A 21,362-nucleotide genomic window follows, 5' to 3' on the forward strand; every position below is an offset into this window, starting at 1 on the left:
TCTAAGAGTCACCACTAATCCAGTTTAAGAAAAAAAGAAACCCACTACCCACATAGTGCTCGGGAGGGAAATACCTCTTTGTTTTTGCAGATTGAGGCTTACACTGCAGGCTGGCATTCCAGCAATATTAACTTCATTAAAGCAGGAATGTAACACTGCATTCTTGCACTGAATGGAGGATGGGGAATGATGCTGGGCTGGACTGGGGGAGGAGTGGGACCACCAGGGAGAGCTGGTGTATCAGGATATCTTCCTCCTTCAGCCTGGCATATATGTGGTGTTTATGTGCACCTCTCAGTCACCGTGCTAATGACTTTGCTGCCGTGCTTGGTATCTGAGCCTTCCCAAGGTTGTCTTTCTAACCTAGTTAATATGCACAGAAATAAACAGGGGCTGTGGAGTGTGGGCAGCAGATGTCTTTACTACTGTGGAACTGCTCTGTTGTCCTCTTTTCTTCTTCTGTCCCAGCATGTGTGTTAACAGGATGACTCGGAGTATATCGCCACGCTTGCTGTCACTGTCTGTCCTCACGGCTGAGAGATAACTCGTGTATTTCTCACGGCTGAGAGATAACTCGTGTATTTCTCACGGCTGAGAGATAACTCGTGTATTTCCCTAACTGCCTTTGGGCAAGGGATCATTCCTGAGCAGCAAGGGAAACTGACCCTACTAACTTGTTGCAAAGGTGAAGGTTCCCTACTCTCTTTACAAGATCAGTTAAAGCTTTAGTATTGACAGAGACCGTATGAGACTTTAACCATATCTGACCCAGTCGGAAACACCACTGTGCAGTTGTGACCTGCCATGAGGAGCAGTCGAGGTCTGGCTGCAGGGAGCCTGTAATGGAGTGAGCACCTTGACCTGGGACTGCTGAAATCCGCAAAGGGACTGTGTCTTATGCTTGTGTTATCCCATTCTTTTTGCTGGCTGTGCAACTGTTTCCTAAAAACAAACCTTTATTTACTTTTTAAGGAAAGCTTTATAGAGAGATACTTGTCAGCTTAGGACAAGGGACAGGGACAAGTCTGAGAGAGGTACCAAACCCATTCATCTCACTGGCCAGGTTTTCTAGCATACTTTTCAAGGCAGTGTTTTCTGATCTTAATGTACTTAAAGAAGCAAAGGTGATTGGTGTCTGCATATCCCCACCTGCCACCCTACCTTGTACACATAAGTGAAGAGGGAAATACAAGATGCAGTCTTTCTGTGATGCTAAAACCTCTGCCTCTCTCCTTGTCAAAATAGTAAAACAACTTCTATATCACATTATGTGCTAAATCATTTTAACTTCCCTCACTAAAATTCAGGGCTTCTGTCCAATGATTTCAACAGTGCCATTAAACACTGTGCTGTATACCTACCTGTGATGTGTCAAACAAAGCAGTAACTAGAAATGTAATTATATTAAAATTACTGCTGTGATCAGTACAATGCAAGAAAGACCATACATAGGAAACATGACTTTTTTTAGGGATTACATCATCTTTATTTGTTACCGGTATTTTGCACAAGGCTTTGTGTTATTGTGGTGCGCGGAACAATTCTGGCTAGTGGAACAATTCTGGCTAGCGCCAGGTTTGATTTCTTTTGCCTGAGGTGGAAGGGGATGAAAGTGATGTGTGGGGGATTGTTTTGCTTATATGTTTGTTTTCTAAAAGCTTGCCTAAAAAGAAATATTTGCCGTATCTGCACCTGTAAGGAGCTTTAATGTTTTGGGAAGATGGCTTTGAGGTGACTCAGAGCTCACTTGAATACCTCTTCGAAAGTGAAAGCCAAACTTCGAAGCCCAGACTCATTTTTGGGGGCAGAAGTGATTTTTCTTTTTATTTTTCCTGCTCCTTTTATATCTCTTAAGTAACATGCTCTTCAACTTGGCACTTATGTCACCTGTCAAAACACTTCCCTGGGCAAGACCAAAGAATAGAGTTAATAGTCACGTGAATGTGCTCAGCTGGCACTGCTTCTGAAGCCTGAAACACTCATAAGGTGTGTGGGTGTTTTGGGGTTTTTTTGTTTTTTTTTTGTTTTTGTTTTTTGTTTTTTTTTTTTAAGAGACTTGAGAAGGCTGAGGGAAAATCTTTCATTGGCTGAGTTGTTTGGCTTTGATAATTGGTAAGTAGTATTACAAAACATTGGCTTTGAAAGCAGCACAAGCTCTTTCAAGATGTAAGCTGTTCACACTGCCTCTTGTTCTCCTTCTCCCTAACCCAGATGGAGAACATTTCTGTAGCCTTTTGAGGTAGGCCAGGGAGTTTCCATTTCTTCCTTTCATTCATCTTTTTGCTCTATAAAAGAAGTTGGATCTGAGTAGGAGACATCAAACTCTCTGAAGGTGGCATTTGGGTTTGATACTCCTTCTCCTCACCATTTCAGAATATCCCATTCATATGTAGAGGTTGAAACCAGTGACATACTCGACTCTGTTTGCTCTTTATGCCACTCTCGACAGTTGTGCTATGTGATGGTAAAGCAGAAATTTGGGTAGGGCTTGCTTGTTAAAAAAAATAATAGTAAAAAAAAAAACCCTTAATAATAAGCTTGTTGCTTCAGAAAGCAAGAATTCTGCATTTCTGGCTCAAGTGTTTAGGAAACTCTAGCTCAGCATCTCTTTGAGTTAGGGCACAGCTGGGCTTCCTTTCATGCTATCCAGGCTAACATGCACGCTGCAGTCCAAATGCCCACACTCTTTCTTGCCCTCTCTGTTCTGCAGTTCAGCTGTTGTTTTAGAGTGCATTGTTTGAAAACAGTTGGTATATTCTTTTAAGTACTTCATGAATAAGAATTTTTACTACTTTAATATTAAATGGTTTTTCCTCCTATCTTTCAGATAATGAATATGTTTTTATAGACCTGGAGCAGAAGCTTAGCAAATACTTTTCAAAGGAATGGAAGAAAGAGACAAGCAAAGTAAGACAGATGTTTAATTTCAGAAGCTACTGCTTTGATGTTGGGCTGCTCAGTAAAGTGGAAGCTCTTAAACTAAGGTCCATAAAGCATTTCTTGAATGTGGTCTGCAGAATGCTGTTTGGTAGCAAGGTGCTTTGACTTGCTAGGCATGACTTGCTGGGCATAGTTAATACACTGAATTAAAAGGAGCTAAAATAACATCTTCTATAATTTTACCTGGGCAATTGTAGTCATGTGGTTGTTGCTTAATTGATGCAAGTTCAGTCAGTCTTCTATTTGAATGAAGCTCAGTCTATGAAAATCTGGAGCCTCTAGTCATACATGAGCAAAACAGGCTAAATGACCTTTTCTGACTTGAACCATCCCACTTGACATGAGAGGGGGGCCTGGAGCTATGGATTCTTTCAGAGCATATGCAGAAGGACAGTGGAAATAGAGGAAGGATATTTTGTTTGAGAAGAGTCCTAGTTCTTAAAGACTAGTCATCACAGTCAAGGGAGGGAAAAACTACGTGAAATAAAGACAAGCCTATATAACTGTCTAGTACTGCTCATTCAAACATGATAATGCCTGTTTTGCATGTGTTGTTTTTAAAGGAGCTGCAGTCTAGAATGAAGCGTTGTATCCAAATACATTCTGATATACATCCAAATACATTCTGATATGCTTGCCATTTCTACTACTTAAGGAAGTTTGGACATGACTAGGGAGGTTCAGGGATCTCTCTTACCACTTTCGCTTCTTCCAAACAAATAACAGTTACTTTAAATATGACTCCCAGTTATGTGGGAGGTCAGTCTATCCTGTCAGCAAGGATTTCTTCCAGGGTAGGTATTTCACATAGCTCTGATCACCTCAGTATGGGGTATGCTTTGCAGTTACTTTGGAACTTGCAACACTTTTTAAGTGAGGATAAGTGTTGAATCTGTTGTGTGAGATGAATCATAAAAGGCTAAATGAATTGCCCTTGGCAGTAATGAAGTCTGGGGCTGAGTTAGGCTATTGAACTAGGACGTTGGGAAAGGGGATTTAATACCTGTTGAGAGGCCTCAGCTGAAAAGCCCAGCTCTGCTGATGAAATAGGGTCTCTATGCCCAAACTCCAGAAATAAAATGTAAATATTTGCTTGATGATCAAGATGTTGCCATCAGCATCAAAGATATGCGTGACATGCCATGTACCTTCTCCCAGTGAGATGAATCAGACGCACAAACTCTTGGAACTGCCCATGCGAGTAAAGATACCTGTACAAAAATTAAAGAAGTAGGAGGCAAAAGTAGACAAGACAAGAGAGAATGAACTACTAAAATGATAAGATGTTCCTCCCTCCCCCCCCAACCCCCATTTAAATAAGCCTGTAAGGCTGAAAGGAAGGCTATAGTTAAAACAACAACAACAAATCTTACTGGCTTTCTTTTAGCAAACATCTTAAACATGAAGCAGACATCAATGTCTCCTTTCAGTCTGTGGCTGTAGGAAGCTGTGAATAACTAAACATTAGCCCTGCCAAAAAAAAGACAAATAGTGTCACACTGGTGTGCCTCAGCCTCTGGCAGTAAAGGCTGAATGTGTTACTCTTGCAGCAATGCGTGTGTCCCTGTTATATGATGTGGTGCTGAGCAGAGATAATAGCGTTAACTCTAGGTGTGTTCTGGAAATGGTACAATGGTGCAAGTGTGGCATGCTGCCTGAACTGCTTTGCCTAGTACTTTCAGGAAGGTTATATTAAACTTGCTTGTTCAGCATTAATATGCCTGCAGTGCTGCCAGGTGCTAAGTCAAATAATATTGAGCTAGGCTGGGCATCCCCAGGCTATATTGGGACACTGTTATATCTGCTCACCCTCCCAGGCCAAATTTTCCTGCTGTCCCTAGGATGTTTTGTCATGCATCCTGTCTAACTGTTTTGTGATGCTTCATTGATAGGAGCTTTACTGATGGTCAAATCCTCCCAAACCCTGCTGAACAGCTAAGTGTGGAGAATGAAAACAATATGGGGAATGAGCTTGGAGAGGGGAACGTTAAAGAAGATAATAGGAAGATGCTGAATGTTTTTTTTTAAATGTGTCTTCTCCTTTTGCTCTAGGGAACAGAGAAATTTAGCCCTCCTTTCGTGGCATTCTTTAGAGTACAATACTACGTAGAAAACGGAAGGGTGATAAGGTAAGTTCCCTTCTGCAGTAGTTAACTATGTTTTAAATTATTCACTGTTGTCTTAAAAGCAGGAAAAATCGTGTTTCTTTTGGTGAGCTTGTCTCTGTGTTTGTGAGAACCCAAAAAGAAGTCTACGGACGCTTGCCCAAGTGGTTCTGCCAGTACATTCTCCTTTGGAAAAATAAACAAAATAAAACAGGATTCAAATGATGTGTGTTTTAACTAGTTGTTTAGGGGTTTATTTTCTCTGCAGTACATTGTCTTGAACCTGCCTTTTTTAATTTTACATCTAAGTAACTTGAAAGCTGCAGTTATTAGATATTACTCGTTTGGTAGACAGAAATTCCATGTTTGTTGTCTTCATACTTACATGTGCATACTTACTTTTTATATTTGATTCTAGCTGTTGCTTCTCTGTGCTACCCACAATGAATATGGCAGATTGATTTCTTTTTTTAAGGTCATCCCAGATGATCTCACCACAGCCATGAATGTTCCCCCCCCCCCCCCCCCCCCCAATACATGCTCCTTGTTATTCCTAGGAGAATTCTAATGCATCCTTATCTGTGTCTAGAGAGCGGGTTGAATGGTGACAGTACTGAAGTACACTTAACAATCTTTTACGTCTACAGCATGACAAGCATCAAATGAACATACAAAAAATAGCTATCTGTGCTCCAAAACACTTTGTAATATTTTTGGTTCTTTCTTTTGTATCTGGGCAGTGCTCTGTGTAATTTACTCCTGGAAATGAATGGACTTTTGGAAGTGGACAAAAGAAATGATTTCATAAGTTAGGATTTTGCATTTGAGTGGGATCCATTCACATGGAATATGGGCTGCACTCAAAACACAATCACTCTTGCAGCACCATGCAGAACAAATGATGAGTTAGTTAAAAACGAACACCTGACAGATTTTATTTGCTTCAGCACTACTGATGTGGCTGTGACCCCAGAGCAGGCTAAGAGCTGAAAGGATTCAGGTGGATTAAAATAAAGCATGATCTTTACTTAATATTTTGGCATTTGTTCTCATCTAGAGCAAAGCTTGTTGGTTTTTTGTTTATTTCTCTCTACGGTCTTTCTTTTTGGATGCAGGGGAGTTTTCTGGAGTCTGGCTGTTAGGTGTTTTTTGTTTAGTTTAGTTTTTTGGTACAAAGACAGAAAAGCCTCACATTCTTGCACCCCCTACATATTCATACTCATTTGCACTAGTAGTTTAATTGAAGAGGTTTGTGAAGCCGTACAGAATTAGGTAGGTGGCCCCCTTCAAACTACATACAAGTACTTTTACAAGAGGCTCTAATGTCCAGCATTTCATCCGTACGAACCTGTCAGTGGCCTGCTTTCCATGTGCTCTCATAGTGGAGTGTGTGTGCATTATTAATGGCATGCACTAGTTAGCATTATTAGGCTATCCTTGGCTAGCGGCTTGAGGTAGAGGACAAAAACAAGCCCAAGGCTCCTGCCTCTTTTGATCTACCTTGCAGGAACTAGCTGTTGAAAAGCACCTTGAGCCTAAGGCAGGGTGAAATGAAAAAGCAGTGCCAGGTTTAGAGGGAAAAGGAAGATAGGTGTGTAAGAAACAAGACTGGGATTCAAGGTGGTTGGTTTTTTTGAAAGCCTGTAGCAGTCAGGAGAATCAAAGTGCTTGGTGTAGTCAGTCTCTGAAACAGGTGTGATATGATTGTCTTTCATCTACCCTGTGCCCTAACTGCTTAGGTGTTATGCTCCTTAAGACAGAGGCTGTCATTTCCCATGTCTGTACAAAGCCTAGAGTGAGAAGGCATTGACCTTGGTTGGGACTTCCTAAATGGGCTTGGGGCTCCCTAAATGTGCTTAATTATATCATGGTGGCATTGGCACACATCAGGATGCTGAAGTTTAATTACTCCTCTTGCATGTGTTTGAGAGACCTTGTCTGAGCCTCACCTTTTTTTCTCTTGCTCAAGCAAATCTGCCTTTGTATCTTGCAGTGACAAGGTGGCAAGGCAGCTCTACTACTGCCATCTCAAGGAGCAGGTACTGAGGTCTCGGTGCAACCACAAAGAAGAAATCTACTTCCTGTTGGCTGCCTACAGCTTACAGGCAGACTTGGGCAACTACAAGGAGGAAGTCCATGCTGGCAGATATTTTGAACCTCAGGCTTATTTCCCACAATGGGTAAGTTTGGGGGGATCTTTCTGTCAGTAGTTTGTGCAGACAGCAGGATTGTAGCCATGCAACTTCCCTGGGCTCCCACTGCCAAGGATGGGCAGAGTGGATAGAGCTTTGCCCTGATTCTCACTCAGAAGCTATATCCCTCTCCCTCTTCACTGGATATAGCTGCCCAGTCCTCCTGGGCTCCTGAGCGAGGTGACTGGTGCGTGTTCTCCCTCAGTGAGGAAGAGTATTGGTGTCAAATGTATGACTGACAGCATAGCACTTTTGTTTAAATCTCTATGGCTTAAAGGGTTGTATGTTCGCAGTAGTATATCAGAAAGATCTGCACAGCCTAAGATCCATAGGAAACCTCAGGGCCATGAAGCTAAGTAAATTTCTCTTTGGTCTTGGCTCCTTAATGTTTACCTCTGGGATGGCTAGATCCAAACCCCCGGGGGTAGTACTGCCTTATAGTGCCTTTGGTGCTTGCTTTGCCATTTATCTAGGGCCCAATTGTAGTAAGAGAAAAGGGGAAGGCCTGGAAATATTTTTTCATGTTTGTTTATAACCATGTGCATGTTGGTGTGCGCCCTCCAAAAGTAGCAAACAGCTTAGAAGGCCAAGAGTTGGTTTAGTCGCTGAACCAAAGCTGTGAATCAAGAGTTTAAAAAAGTAGTCTCTCGGAACTGGTTACTTGCAGAGAATTCTCTTCTTGGGGTGAAAAGATCAAGAAAACTGTCTATAAGCACTTCAGTGACCATAAAAATAGAAGGGGAAACTAGGTTTGTTATGGACGTGAGAACAGTGATCACCCCTCAATGTCATCTGCTGGTGAAGGATGTTTCACAAGAATCAGATGGACCATCTTGCAACCCAGCTTAGTTTTGGAGCCTCTTTCTCTGTTCTGACAGCTGGTGTTAGCCCAGCTGGGGCCTTGGGATAACTACCAAAAAGCCTGGATTCCTCTGGTGATTGGATTCGTGTCCCTGGACAGGTCACTTCTCCCCTGCAAGGCAGTACTGTCCCCTAGCGTCCGGGAGAAAGTTCAGAGCAGTAGACAGGGGTTGTGTCAGGGAGGCAAGGCTGGTATAGACTCTTTTACATAAGTCTTAGCCTGCCTGCCTTACTATGCAAAAATGCTCCTTTCTCTCAGACAACAGACCTTCATCCCATGCCTTTCCTAGCTGTCGGGTGCCTGGCATTAGGTAGCTTACAAAGGTCTGGAAAAGATGGGTGTGATGTGCACTGTTTATGGGGCAGTTAAAAATCTTATCACAGACCATTGCTCATCTGGCAAACATTGCCAATGCGAGGCACAGCTCACCTGCACTGAGCCACAGCCCTAAGCAAATATGTGGGTGATTTATCATTACAAAGAGCAAAATCTGGCAGTCATGGGGATGCTTCTCTCCCTTCCCCCAGGCTCCTGTGGGGAGACACTGTGTGACCTCCTCCACAACACCAACACATTCTTGAGATCTTTTAGCCAAGGGCTGCCACAACCCTTGTGCAGGTAAGAAGAGGCAGTGCTGCTCCAAAGTGAGCAACCTGTCTTTGAACTGTAGAGTTGGTGCTTCTCTTTGTGCTGATGTTGCACAGCTGATTGCATCAATGTTGTTCTTGACAGAGCCTAGCCTTCCTTGTGGGAGGATAACTAATCATGTGAGCTGGCTGGCTTGCGGAGAAGGCAGAGATGTTATACAACAGAGTAAGCGAGGGGCTTAAGTTAAAATGGAAGTGGGAACTGATTGATGAGGTCTTGATAGTTTCAAGCTAGGACGGACTGCGCTTGGCAGGATGTTCTCAGATACCTTATGGGATCTAGTTTTAAATGTCCTGAATGATGGGGGTGGTTTATGAGTAGAATCCAGCCAAAATCCCACTTGTCTCTCACTGCTGCTCCCAGCCTAGAAGGGGCCTCTCTGGTGCAGGAGGAGACTGGGCTGCACTGTAGCATTGTAGAGAGAGCGCATGCAGCCAAACATGGGGACTGGGTGCTCTCAAGACAAGAGCTAAAGGTCCAGCGCAGGATTCACCGCTGCTTAATGAAGTCATGTGTCTGCCAACCACTCCAGATGGGTACAAAATATCTTTAGGTAGTGTTTTTGTCCCCTTTGAGGATGGAAATGCTAAATCAGCCTAATGTGTTTCTGGTCTTAAAAACAAATCCCTAACCACCTAGCATTTCTGCAGTGTTTGGAGATGTTGCTGCTGATTGTGTTGGCATTCAGAGAAGTATTCGTTATCTTCCCATAAGCCTTTAAGCTTAAGAATAAAAATAGCTGACACAATCCCTATAGGAGTCTGTCTGGAGACATCAGAATCATCTGGGTTGCTTTAAATGCTTTTTTCTTTTTTTCGTGAGGTAGGGGTGAACTTGAACTAACTTCTTGAGCGAACATATGAACCTCCTACAGCTCCAGTCTAGCCCTTGCTGTTGAGCACAGCTACCTCCCATGGGGATTATTGAAGAGTTGCTGACTTGTTTGTTCCCCTTGTGGTTTAGATAATTGCAAAGAGGGGGAGTGACTACATCTTGAAACATGCCCCAGAGATGCACCGAGAACAGCAAGGCCTGACTGCTAAGGAAGCAGTGCTGAAGTTCATTAAGGAGTCCTGCTTATTGGAAGATGTGCCTGTCCACTTCTATAGGCTGCAGAAGGTTTAAAAAAAAGCTTCTTACTTTAACTTCTCTCCCTCTTTTAAATGGGTGTACTGTTGTATTTTTCACTTTCTGTGTTTGTTTGAGGGATTGTTGCCTCTGGTGCTGAAAGGCCAAATGAGTCTAAAATTTTCAACTTTTTCTTACTCAAGCTTGCTTAATGCACTTTATTTGTATGTGCTAAGAGAGTTTAGGTCTAGAAATAGGACTAAAAAGATGTTTTCTGTTTCACTTAGGTGAGTGAAACTTGCTCATGCAATTAGGATTTGCATGGAACTTTTCCCAAAAGGAGATAGTCCACTTCATCAGACTTAATTTTAAGCTCTTCAGCTGTTCATACTTGGTCAGAATCATGTCTGAGAGGTATCTGTGTCCTTTGACCAGATCTAATAACTCTAGTTTTTATAGAAACACAGAGAAGAAAGTCTCGTGTCCTCTGGAGGAAGTAAGTTCCAGTTTGGTCTCTAATCCACTGTTAGTTTAAATTCCTCACAAACCATAGCTTCCTCTCCTACCTCTCCTTTGTCCTCTCTGTTTTGATACTAATGCTATTAATGATGCAGTCATAAGAGTGTGTGGGTTACACTTGAAAGCTATAAGAAATCCAGCCGGCAGGACATGATACAATTTATGTCTGAAGGCACTGGGGGCGTGAAATTGGTTGCCCTTAATATCCAGATTCCGGACTTGAACTTATTTTATGCATTGTTAACTCCTTCGTGTGTTGTTCAATTCACAGCGTGCTCTTCTCTCTGCTGTATAGCGTGCAGGAATCTCATGGGTAGATGTCTTCCTCCTGGGTGATACCTGGGTCACAAAGCTCCTGATCAAATGCATAGAGGTGCTGGGGTGGAGGCTTGAGTGCCAGTGCTTTGGCTGCCCTAAGATTTCAAGAGCTGTCACCTCTTGTTTCAAGCCAGCCTCATGGCTGATACTGAGATTGTGCACTCTGAAAGAAACCACTGACTGTCCTGAGCCCTGCATTTTTCCTCCAGACCAAATGTTGATTTATGAAAGCTCTTTGCCTTTAGAAGACAAACTATTTCTTAGTCACTTTAAACTGGGGTTCTACTGGACATGGATAGTAACTGAGAGGGGGAAGAAGGTGAGGTAAATGTGATGGCTTGACAAGCCAGATGAGGAAGGCAAGTTCCAGTGCAAAGTTTGAGGCCTGTGATTCCAGAACTTGTTCCTCAACAATTTTCTTCCTCCTTTTCATCCTGTCATGGTAAGAGAGAGAGACTGAGTGAACTAGTTTGGGATTTTTTTTTTTTTTTTGGATCTTTAAGCAAAAAAATCTCCTTATCAGAGAGCAATTATGTTATACCAAGATACAGCATGAGGAAAAACAAGTCAGTATTTCAACTAAGCCTTGAACATTTAAAACCATCTGCTGCCTACACTGAAACTAAAAGGTTAAAAAGAAAGTCCCTGTAACTGTGGGCATTGATTATCTCCCTCCTGGCCAGTGTCCATCTGTGGTCCAGCAAGCAGCTGGATGGGAACGGGTGTGCTGTGGCCCTGTTTTGGGCTGTCTGTCACCTGGAGAACCATGTGTGTTCATGGGGATAGCAGAGGCAGCACATGGCAAAAAAAGGGAATCTGTTACAAATTACCTCTGAGAGCAATAATTGTCCATGCACTCAAATGACTGAAGCTACAGGATTCCCTGTCCAGGGCAGCCTGGAGAATTGGGTGTTTGCTGTTGGTGAAATGCTTGAGACCCACAACAAGGGGGAATTCATAGGTGTTTCTTATTGCAGAGAATTTTTTAAGGGCCAACAAGGCAATGTGCTTTTTAGAAGCACAATAAAAAGTAAATGAGCATGATCAAATGCTGATGACATTTGCCTGGTGAGCAGTCGTACTACCTCTGTTGCAGTAGGTGCCGGGAGTGTGGTCTTTGTAGATTAACCTTTGACTCCAGGCTCTTCTGTCCTTTTAGGATAAGAAGGAGGACCGCCCGACGGTTATCCTGGGTCTGACCCTTAGAGGAATGCACATCTATCAGGTAACAGACTGCCATGAAAGCCTTCTGGTGTTGTGTTTAACTCTGTGCAGCCCTCCTGTTCTTCCCCCCTGCCACAGCTCCTCTGCCTGTGTGCGCCAGGCTCCGCATATCTCACGTTCCTGATTGTTTGCAAATTCTTTGCACATCACTGACTCCACCCTGTAGCCGTCAATCCCTGTGTCACTCTGAGTTTGATGTGTTGCAGGAGGTGAATCATGTTCGTCAGCTCCTCTATGACTTTCCCTGGTCACACATCGGGAAGCTAGCATTTCTGGTGAGTATGACAGAATGGAGGTCATCTGGCACTGGGCTATCAACCTGTGACCTGGCAAGACTGTTGGCCTACCTAAATTTCCTTGTCAAGTCCTGTTACTGGTATGCATAAGATTGCAGCTATCTCTGTTAGTTATGTGACTGAAAACATGTTCTTGTTCACTGGTCTGGTATCTCTCCTCTTTATGCAGGGGAAAAAATTTGAGATCCAGCCAGATGGCTTGCCCTCTGCACGGAAATTGGTTTACTACACAGGTTGCCCCTTTAGGTCACGGCACTTGTTGCAGCTCCTCAGCAGTAGCCACCGTCTCTTTCTGAATATCCAGCCAGTGTTGAAGCAAATCCAAAAACTGGAGGAGGCTGAAGGTATGTGACAGGAGAGCAGATGACTTTTGATAAGGGTAAGAGTATGGCATGTTAGTCTCTCTGCTGTGGCTTCACAGTGGCTGTTCTCTAATAGATGGTGTTTCTGCCTTAACAGAAGACAGTGAGAAGAATAGAAGTCTTAGATTTGTTTCAAGTCAGTTAGTGGGAAGTGGTTTTGGTCCCACCTTGCTAGATTGTGATCAGAAAAAAGTGTGTGTGTGAGCAGTGACGGGGGAATTTCTCCCTTTAAGAAAAGGTCTCTGCTTTCTGGGCTGTCAATTTTTGCACATTTGACACATGCCTCTGAGATAAAGTAATCTCAAATAAAAAGCTTTCTTTTGGGATAAGATCTTCCTTTGTTCAAGGAGCAGTACAAGCTGTGAGCCTGTGTCAATTTTTTTTTTAGTGCTCCTTTACTACACAATGTTTGCAGTTTAGTCTATAATGTCCACCAGTTAGGAGCTGCAGGTGCCAGAAGCAATCCGAGAGCAGATAAAGGCTCCCAGAAATTATCTTCTCTGATAGGGTCCCCTCTCTGTAGGGATGGTGTTTGAACTCTGAGAGTCCTTAGTATCCTTCTAGGAGACTTCAGACATTTCGTCCCCTCCCTGCTTGTTTCTTTCCCTTTTTCTCCTATGTGGGGCCCTGGCTCTCATATAAACTTCTCAGCCCACCTCTCCCCCGTGCCTGTTTCTGAATGCCTTGCATAGGCCCTCTCTTGGAGGATTTCTCCCCTTTTTTATAGCCTTCTTCTGACTGCTTTTTGCCCCAGTTCTTTCCTGGCTGCTGTTCCCTGCATTCTCCATTAATGCGTTCTCTATCTTCTGTGGGGTTTGTAAGACTTTTATTGGTATCTTTAAGTCCATCAGGAAGCAGAAGTCAGTAGAAGTCAGCCAGTAGCAGTCATTCCTCTTGTGTGAGGACTTAGCCTTGTTCCATCCAATGAGAAGTCAGGAAGAAACTCCTTTCTGTGGTGTTAACGCAATTATTGTCCATCTCAGCTAATCCTAAAGAATTTATATCTGTCTCTGAAGTGGTGGTTTCTTGTATGGAATCAGTGTGCAGAGCAAGGTGGCCATGTCATTTAACTTGGTCATTTTTGTGTCTCCCTTTAGTGAGGTTATACAAATGGCCTTAAGCAGTCAGTGGTGCATGATACTCATCTGTACAAAGGCTCACTAATGAAATGCGTGTGGGCAGAAGGCTTGAGCATTGCCTTCACAAAACTTTTACACTGTTTCGAAGGCATCTTTGGTGATTCCCTGTAGTCCACTCTGGTTCCAGACAACAGAATGGCGATGCTTGGGCAAAATTTGCAGCCGAAGAGCTGCAGTATTAAAAATGCTGTTTCTTATAGATGTTCAGAGTCAAAATGAGATCTACTTTTTTCTTACTTGGTATGTATCCTGCCACCTGAGTAGCTGCTATTTCTTTTCCCTTTTTCTAGTGGCCTCCTTAGGGCTATCCTATGTGAGCACCCCTTCTGCTCCAGTGGATATTTAAACATTCCAGCTTTCTCCTTTAATAGATTCCCATCTTGTTGGAAGACTGAGGCATTGCAGACAGTGAGTCTTCCCTGGACTTGTACTAGAACTGTTGCCCTGTCTTTGCTGGCATTTTGAACTCTTCTTTCCTTACCAAGCACTATTTCAGGAGAGTTCTGCTAACACTCATTGTCTACAGTGGGTCAGCACCTAAATACAGGTCTTGCAACATTGTGGTAGTACCTGGGGACATGGTTCAGTTGCCCGAACAGAAGCATTCAAAGTGCCCTTGTGCATTTTTCTCTGCCTTCTAGCTCCTGCTTTAGGGTGGGACAGGTTTTTTCCTAGGTTGTCCTGCACTGTGTCTGCTAGTGTCTCATGGATTTCTTGGCCACCCTTAGCACACCTCCATTTAGGTAACACATACCAGCCCTGGAAGAAGTGATTAATAAGTGCCAGCCAGGCACTCCTTGCACAACAGGGGATCCTGTTCTTGTCTGTCTCTACACATTGGTGACTGTTTTGAGGAACAGTCAACGGTCTCTGTTTTAAACACTGAGCACTTAGGTTATCGGGTAACTCGGGTCTTTTCCTTTATTCTGTAAGCTAGTGTTTTCTGCACCATAACTGTCTATACCTGCCTGTTCTAATTCATGAGATACTGGCCTTACTGTATCTCTGATTAACTGTAATTCTGTTATAGCCAGCTGGGCATCCAGTTATCTGTTGAGCAAACAGAATGTAAAACTCCCTGTCTTTGTTCAGTAGCTGCAGTAATTGTTTCATATTTGCCAAGTTTTGCCAGTCTCAGAACTTACTGATTATTTTTTGCTATCATTCCTTCTGTCTTGCTTAGCTTCCCCTGGTTTCTCATGTCTGTCTTCCTCAGAGAAGAAGCGCTACCGGGAGTCCTACATCAGTGACACACTAGACATGGACCTGGACCCATCTGATAAGAACTCACGTGGCAGTGGGAGCAGTGGAGGTAGCCAGAGGGATAACCGTCTCTCACGCCAGTCCACAGGGAGTCATGGCAGCTCTCACACGTCTGGCATCGAGGCTGACTCAAGGCACCGAGTATCTGTGGAAATGTCAGTGGATGAGCCCTTCAGCATTGATAGGATACATAGGAAAGAAAAATCCTGCAGCTCAACCATCAGCTATGGTAGCTCTGGCATTGACAGTGGCAGCAAAGGAAGGGCTGAAGATGATGGTAAGGAATTTGGAGATGTGGAGCAACTTTTAAGCATGCTGTTGTCTTCTCCTGCAAGAGAATGGGGAGTAAGAGAATGTGAAGCAGCTTGGAGCAGAAGTGTAATGCTAATCCTTCTCCTGTGGCTCTTTCCTGCTAGAGCTTGAGCTGGCAGTAGATGAGCCTGAGGAGATGCCTGTAGATGAACCTTTAGATGGAGATGAGCTAGAGGAGGCTACTGTGGGAGAATCTGTTGATTCACTTCGTCTAGATGCTGCTAGCTGCCCAGGTGAGATGACTTTCTACTACTACTCAGTGCTTTTCTTTAGGCTGTAGCTATAGGGAGATGCATCTGGCCACCCAGGCATAATCTGAGAGATCTAACAAAGCTCTGTCTTCGCTGCCCAACTGCAAGAGGATTTCAAGCCAGCTCCTCTGGAGGTTGAAGGCTTGCACTCTATACTGTGCAGTGCTCCTCTCCTGTTTGCTCCTCAAGGTCTCCCTTCTGCAAATTTACCACGCTTATTTTATTTATATTCAGTTAATGGCAAAAAGACAACCAAGGCAAACTTTTTGTAGTAAAGGAATTTAAATTAAAATCTTATATACCACAAAACAGCCAAAGGGTTCAATGAACAGGTTAATGGGCCAGGCACAGGAATTAACAGGTGAAGTTCTGTGGCGCATGTTATACGGAAGGCTAGACAATAGGCTCACACAGAAGCTGTCTGGTCTTATGGTATGTGACTGACATGTAGCCCTTCTGGCAGAGCGAGATGAGTGAATATGGGCAAGTTGGTGAAAAGCTGTGGGTTTCGGGGGGGCAGAGTTTAATGTTGATCCTTAAGGGCAAAGAAGTACTTGTGAGCCAAACTCTCAGAGGGTGCTTACTGATGTATAGTTATATTAGCAGAATAGTGCTGCTTGAATGTAGCCTATGAGAATGGCTTTCTTTTCTACAGTAGCCAGTAAAAATTCAAACCTAGTTCTCTTTGTTTCCTCCCTTTCCTTTGCAGCTATTAATCAGGAATCACTGTCTGTGGTGCAAGTCACACTGATAAAAATGAGAGGTCAAAGTGTGGAATCCCTTCATCAGGTAAGGAGAAATGCTTGGCAGGAGGGTTTGTGTGTGGACATCTAACCAACTTCTAGTGTAATGGACACTGCTGTAAATCAGGTGAACTTGATTGATCTGGGTTTAACTGATTTAAATAGTATAACTGAAAACAGCTGTTTGCCAGCTATTGCTGTCAGGGATAGGATAACAGCAGCATTTGAGTGCAGAGTAGTATAAGGAGGTTTGGAGTGATCAACATGGAAATCTTGCAAGCCAGCTATTATCTTCCTTAGGCTTCAAGAGAGGAAATGGAAAATAAGCCACTTACACATTTTCAGTGCAACATAGAGCCAAGACCATCCATGCAGTTTGGATGTGGGTTCCAAAGTTGATCATTTTCCTGCTCCTGAAGCTGGAAGGAGCTCACATTGGAGCAAAACCAGACCCTCAAGTTCTAATTACTATCGTTTGTGTGATTGTACTGTGTGCACCGCACTCTTTGTTGTCAACATCTTCTTTTCATCAAACCCTTGAGAAAAGGCAACTATGTATGTAAAATATGTTATATCATAGGTTGTGTTGTGGAAAAAGCTTATTTAGTTTTTTAAAGGCCAAACTTTATTACTTTTCAAAGTGGAGCTGTACCCACAAGCGTAGAAACATTTAAAAATGTGTCTACTGTTTCTTCTCTCACTGAATCCAAATCAGCCATATCTGCTCAAAGAATTTTTAAAATCTGTTCATCCTTTTCCCCTTTACTCCCACTTCTTTCCTGATCAAGGACTTCAGTCACTTCTAGGATTTTTTTTTTCTTCTCTTTTCATGCCTCCTACTGGACCCACTGAAGAATGATAAGGAATTTTCACTTAGCACTTTAATGGACTTTTTTGGTTTGTAATTGTTGGTTTGTTTTTTCCCAGAGATGAAGACTGTGCAGTACAAACCGTGGTGAACTTATTTCTGTAGTTCAGTGGAAGGACTGAAGTGTGCAAGGCAGAGAGCGAGCATCTTGCTTTTGAAGTGTGGTTTTTAAGTTGTAACTAAACAGTACAGAACTGGGTTTCTCACTGTTGCCTGGACTATACCATGTATGTCTGTTCCTGAGAGCACACTTAGCCAACATAGGGTCTCATCAGAGTATTTTTTTAATTCCCATCTGGTGTATAAGAGCAGTGGGACTGGGAGGCAGTTTTCTGTATTGCTCACAGAAGTATTTTGGTTTCAATGTCATATTCTTGAAATCAGCCTTAAAACTAGCATTTAAAAGCTAATTGTCAAGAGGCAGAACAAGAAAAACTAGCTGGGAAAGTTGGAAATTTATCAGGTGGTTAGTAATTCCTCCATAAAGGCAAAGTTGCTACAGCTTATGTAGAACAGTGCCCGCATCTGAGAATTACTGTTGGTTCGTTGCTTCTGTTTTCTTCATTTCTTAATAATGTTATGTAGATGGAACTGTATATGGCACTTAGTGAATTTTGGACACCTTCACCTGTTCATTTGCATAGTTGCTTGCTGAACTTCTTTCAGCTCATGAGACTTTAATTAACCCATCTAGTGTGTTCAAGCACTTGGGATTTTTTTGTTTTGTTTTTTAAATGTATACTTTGCCCATGAGTGAGGCTGACTGCACAGTTCTGCCAAGAAGTGTCAGTTCGTTGATGTTGTGTCAAGTGTTTAGTCCAATGTATTGGACACTGAGGACATAGTGTACAAAGATCAGGATCTGGCTCAACATGGCAAGGCAGCTGAGTGCACTTGTAATTTTTTAATGGTTCACAGCTTCTTTGTTAAGCCAGTGTCTTTCAAAAGGCTGAGAGAGTGATTTGCAGAAATGGAAGAACAATTTTGGAAAGCTTAAGCGTGCACAGCCAGCATCCTTAGGCTGTGTCTGAGCTCATCATTTTTATTTGTGTTTGTCTTATTAAACTGGCAGGTCAGGCCGCCCAAAGGCAGGAGGTGCACAGACCAGCACAGCCAGAGTTTGGATGATATCCGCCTTTACAAGCACCAGCATCCACCACTAAGTGCCACGCTGTCTTCGGACACGTCTCACAGCTACACATTCGGCTGTACCCTGGAGGATAAGCTGGCTATCTATGGCTGCGTTTATTCCACAGCAGACTGCAAAACCAAGTCCGCCCTTTATGGGAAGCGATCCATGAACTGCCTCTCCTTGGACCTTCTGGGAGAGGACCAGCTCCCAGAGGAATTTGTGGTGTAATGAGATTGGAGCTCTTCCACATCAGGGAACAGCTCATCATGGAAACAGAAGTGATTATATATACCTCATTAACCCATGTGATGTCAATCTGGTTCTTGCAGGAGATTGTAAGTAGCTTTGTTACTCAGCTTCATAATCAGTAAGTGACATCACTTCTGCAGACATGACTATAGGGCAAATTAACTGGAGTGTAGCACTTAATTTGGCATTTAAAGCATCTGTTTAGAAGAAAATTAAAGTGGCCTGCACCCTTACCAGTGTCATAACTGATGTAAAACCCCCAAATAGTGGACCAAAACTGATACTGAGTTGTTAAAGAAAGCATTTTGTCAAAATGGATTTACCAGAAAGAAATTAAACAGTCCATGTCAGTTTAGCTTTCTGCCTTTCTCTTATGATCCATTTATGTTAATGCTAGTATACAAATAGATTTGTTGCCTTGAGTTTTGTGCTGCTTCAACACTGCCAACAGCTGTCAGGCTAGGATATACTCTGAGTATGTCAGCAGGTATGTGTATGGTAAAGTCTAGTCTGTTCTCTTTTTAATGAACAAAAGTCACCCATTTCCTTTACTGGGCACAAGACCTGCCCCACTGTGAGTTTTTTTCTAGGCGTTTTTGTTTTGTTTTAAGCATCCAGCCAAATACAGTGTGGGTTTTCTGTTTTCCTTTGTTCTTTCTATGTTTTTCTTTTTCTTTCCTTTTTTTTCTTAATGCAAGAAATGGAACTGTCAGCTGTCTACTACTTCCATGATTAGATTGGTAGGTAAATTCTTATATCCTAGGGGAGGTGGGGGAGAGAACAAATGAGTTGACTTGTCCTCGCAGAAGCAGCCAAGATGATAACGCTAATTGGCTCTTGAAGATGGGAGTGTGACTGGAAAATTTGTCCAAGCATGATCACCCCTTACTTTGAATCATAGTTTTTAGGTTGTTCTTTATTTTTAATAAATCTGTTCCTTAGAAATTTTTATCCTTTGCTTAGGAGGCAAGTATGGGCTGGAGAAAGTCACTCTGGAAGGACAAATCGGGTAATTATTAGTGACTTTGTCCGATTTAGTCCTGGATAGGGTGAGCAAGTGTGAGTGAATGATGCTGTAGGACCCATGATGGTGGAAGTTTAGTGAGGTTGTGTGTCAAGCCAGGAGAACGTGTATGATGACTCTGAGTCCTACAGAGCTGGCTATGCTGGCTCTCACTGATACAATAGCTATGATTATGCTGTTTGATTAAAGCATTTGTTTGGTGCAAAAAACATGTTGTCACCTTCTAGCAGCTAAATAAAGGAATATTTATTTGATTTTCTTCCCTTCCTCCTCCTCCTCTCCCTCCCCCCCCAAGTTGATTCCCAGCATTTTTTTTCCATTATTTCAAGCAAAGCCAAAAATGCCTTTCCAAAATACTGAAGATATTTGTCCTGTATCCAAAATAAACTCTGCTAAATGGATCTAAATGGCTAAAGAGCATCCATCTGCTCATGAACAGGCTGGTCTTCTAGCCTCCCCTACCTGGGGCCTGTTTGGCAGTAGTCTATGGAGAGGGGCATATCCATGACCCAGGAGGCTGGTGGCTGTGCTTCATGGAAAAACCTTATTCCACAGAATGAAACCAGCTTCAGCACTGGATAGATGGGTCTTATTCTGGTGGTGCCTATGTTTTAATGAAAAAGCAGGGAGTTCTGGTGTGACCTCTCTGCTTAGCTGTTGCTCTCCACACTGTGCTGATGTATTATTTGTGGTTCTGTCAACAGACACTTACTAGAAAAAAAAGGTTGTAAAGTGGGAAGAGCTGTTTGGAAAACTGTCATAAGACATGGGACACACATGCTCACAGCCATTCACATGTGTTTTCTCAAAGGCAATCACATTCATACCTGCTTCAGCCTAACCAGCTTACCCGAAATGTTTATTACCATTAATCAGCTTGATGTTTTCTTTTTAGTGTTACCAAGCATTAAATGGAATTGGTGAGAAAGAGCATGTGTTGGAACTCTGGGTATTTCTATTTCTGCTAAGATGACTTGAAAACAGTATTTCTACATACACTTGAACTCTTGTTGCCACTATTCCAAAATGCTGTAATGTTAGTGTTGCTGGTTTACAAAATATGCCAATGCCTAACAACAATGTAACTGGTTCTTGCATGTGCGTTCGTTGCTTCTGATGCCTGTATGTACTTGGAGGCGGGGGCAGGGAGGGTGTATTTATTCATGCCTTGTGGGGAAGGAAAACTCTCCAAGTTTGACTGTCGTCTTTCATTTGTCTACACAGCGCCCTCCAGTAGTGTAAGCTACATATGTATATGAAGGGGAGACTGGACACTTTTGTGTGTGTAGACTGAAAATGAATTAATGAATATCTTACAAGCACTGTGAATATCTATTATGCAAGTTTTTGTATTCATATGAAAAAAACCTGTTTCCAGTAGTAGTAGATTTTGTTATCTTTAAACTTAGAAGGTCTCTTATTATTTTGGTTTTGATTAGTTTGATAGAGGGTAATGTAAGCATTTATCAGCTGATGTTAGGAACTAGCCGCCAATATTTGTACATATTTGTAATATACTCGTGGTATAATCACTCTATTTTAATTGTAAGCATTTCTCCTTTCCATGAAAGGAATTTCTTGTTTAAAATAAAATATAAATAATTATATGTACACCTGCAATAAAGTATGGATAGAAAAAGGTAATTGTGTGAATTTTTTTCAAGAGGTGTATGTCAATGACATCTTTCATTAGAGATAAATAGGTTATGGAAATGAATCTGCTACTAGCTTGTAACACATGTGAGCTCAGATTGGAAGTCAAACCATAAGCACCATAGGCTGTGGAACAACTCCTTTTTCTCCTTGCCAGTCGCCACACCAGTCTTGTCATGTATTAAGGACCCAGT

At 42.6% G+C, this 21,362-nt stretch overlaps 1 protein-coding gene across 5 annotated transcripts in view; it reads left to right on the forward strand.

Moving 5' to 3' along the window:
- FRMD1 (FERM domain containing 1) overlaps positions 1 to 21,159 on the forward strand; it is a 48,497-nt gene extending 27,338 nt beyond the window's left edge. For 4 of the 5 annotated variants that reach the window (XM_026117281.2, XM_026117280.2, XM_064509311.1 and 1 more), the window contains 11 exons: positions 2,828 to 2,907; positions 4,993 to 5,069; positions 7,039 to 7,225; positions 9,711 to 9,866; positions 11,812 to 11,877; positions 12,083 to 12,151; positions 12,342 to 12,516; positions 14,857 to 15,213; positions 15,353 to 15,481; positions 16,209 to 16,288; positions 18,183 to 21,159. In XM_026117281.2, the coding sequence (XP_025973066.2) occupies positions 2,828 to 2,907; positions 4,993 to 5,069; positions 7,039 to 7,225; positions 9,711 to 9,866; positions 11,812 to 11,877; positions 12,083 to 12,151; positions 12,342 to 12,516; positions 14,857 to 15,213; positions 15,353 to 15,481; positions 16,209 to 16,288; positions 18,183 to 18,470 (1,664 nt within the window). In that variant the 3' untranslated portion in view covers positions 18,471 to 21,159. The remainder of the gene's footprint in view (positions 1 to 2,827; positions 2,908 to 4,992; positions 5,070 to 7,038; positions 7,226 to 9,710; positions 9,867 to 11,811; positions 11,878 to 12,082; positions 12,152 to 12,341; positions 12,517 to 14,856; positions 15,214 to 15,352; positions 15,482 to 16,208; positions 16,289 to 18,182) is intronic. The other variant, XM_026117283.2, reaches the window with a different exon arrangement.
- The last annotated feature ends 203 nt before the right edge of the window (positions 21,160 to 21,362 follow it).

Source organism: Dromaius novaehollandiae, chromosome 3 (genome assembly GCF_036370855.1).
Source record: "Dromaius novaehollandiae isolate bDroNov1 chromosome 3, bDroNov1.hap1, whole genome shotgun sequence".
Lineage (NCBI taxonomy): Eukaryota > Metazoa > Chordata > Aves > Casuariiformes > Dromaiidae > Dromaius > Dromaius novaehollandiae.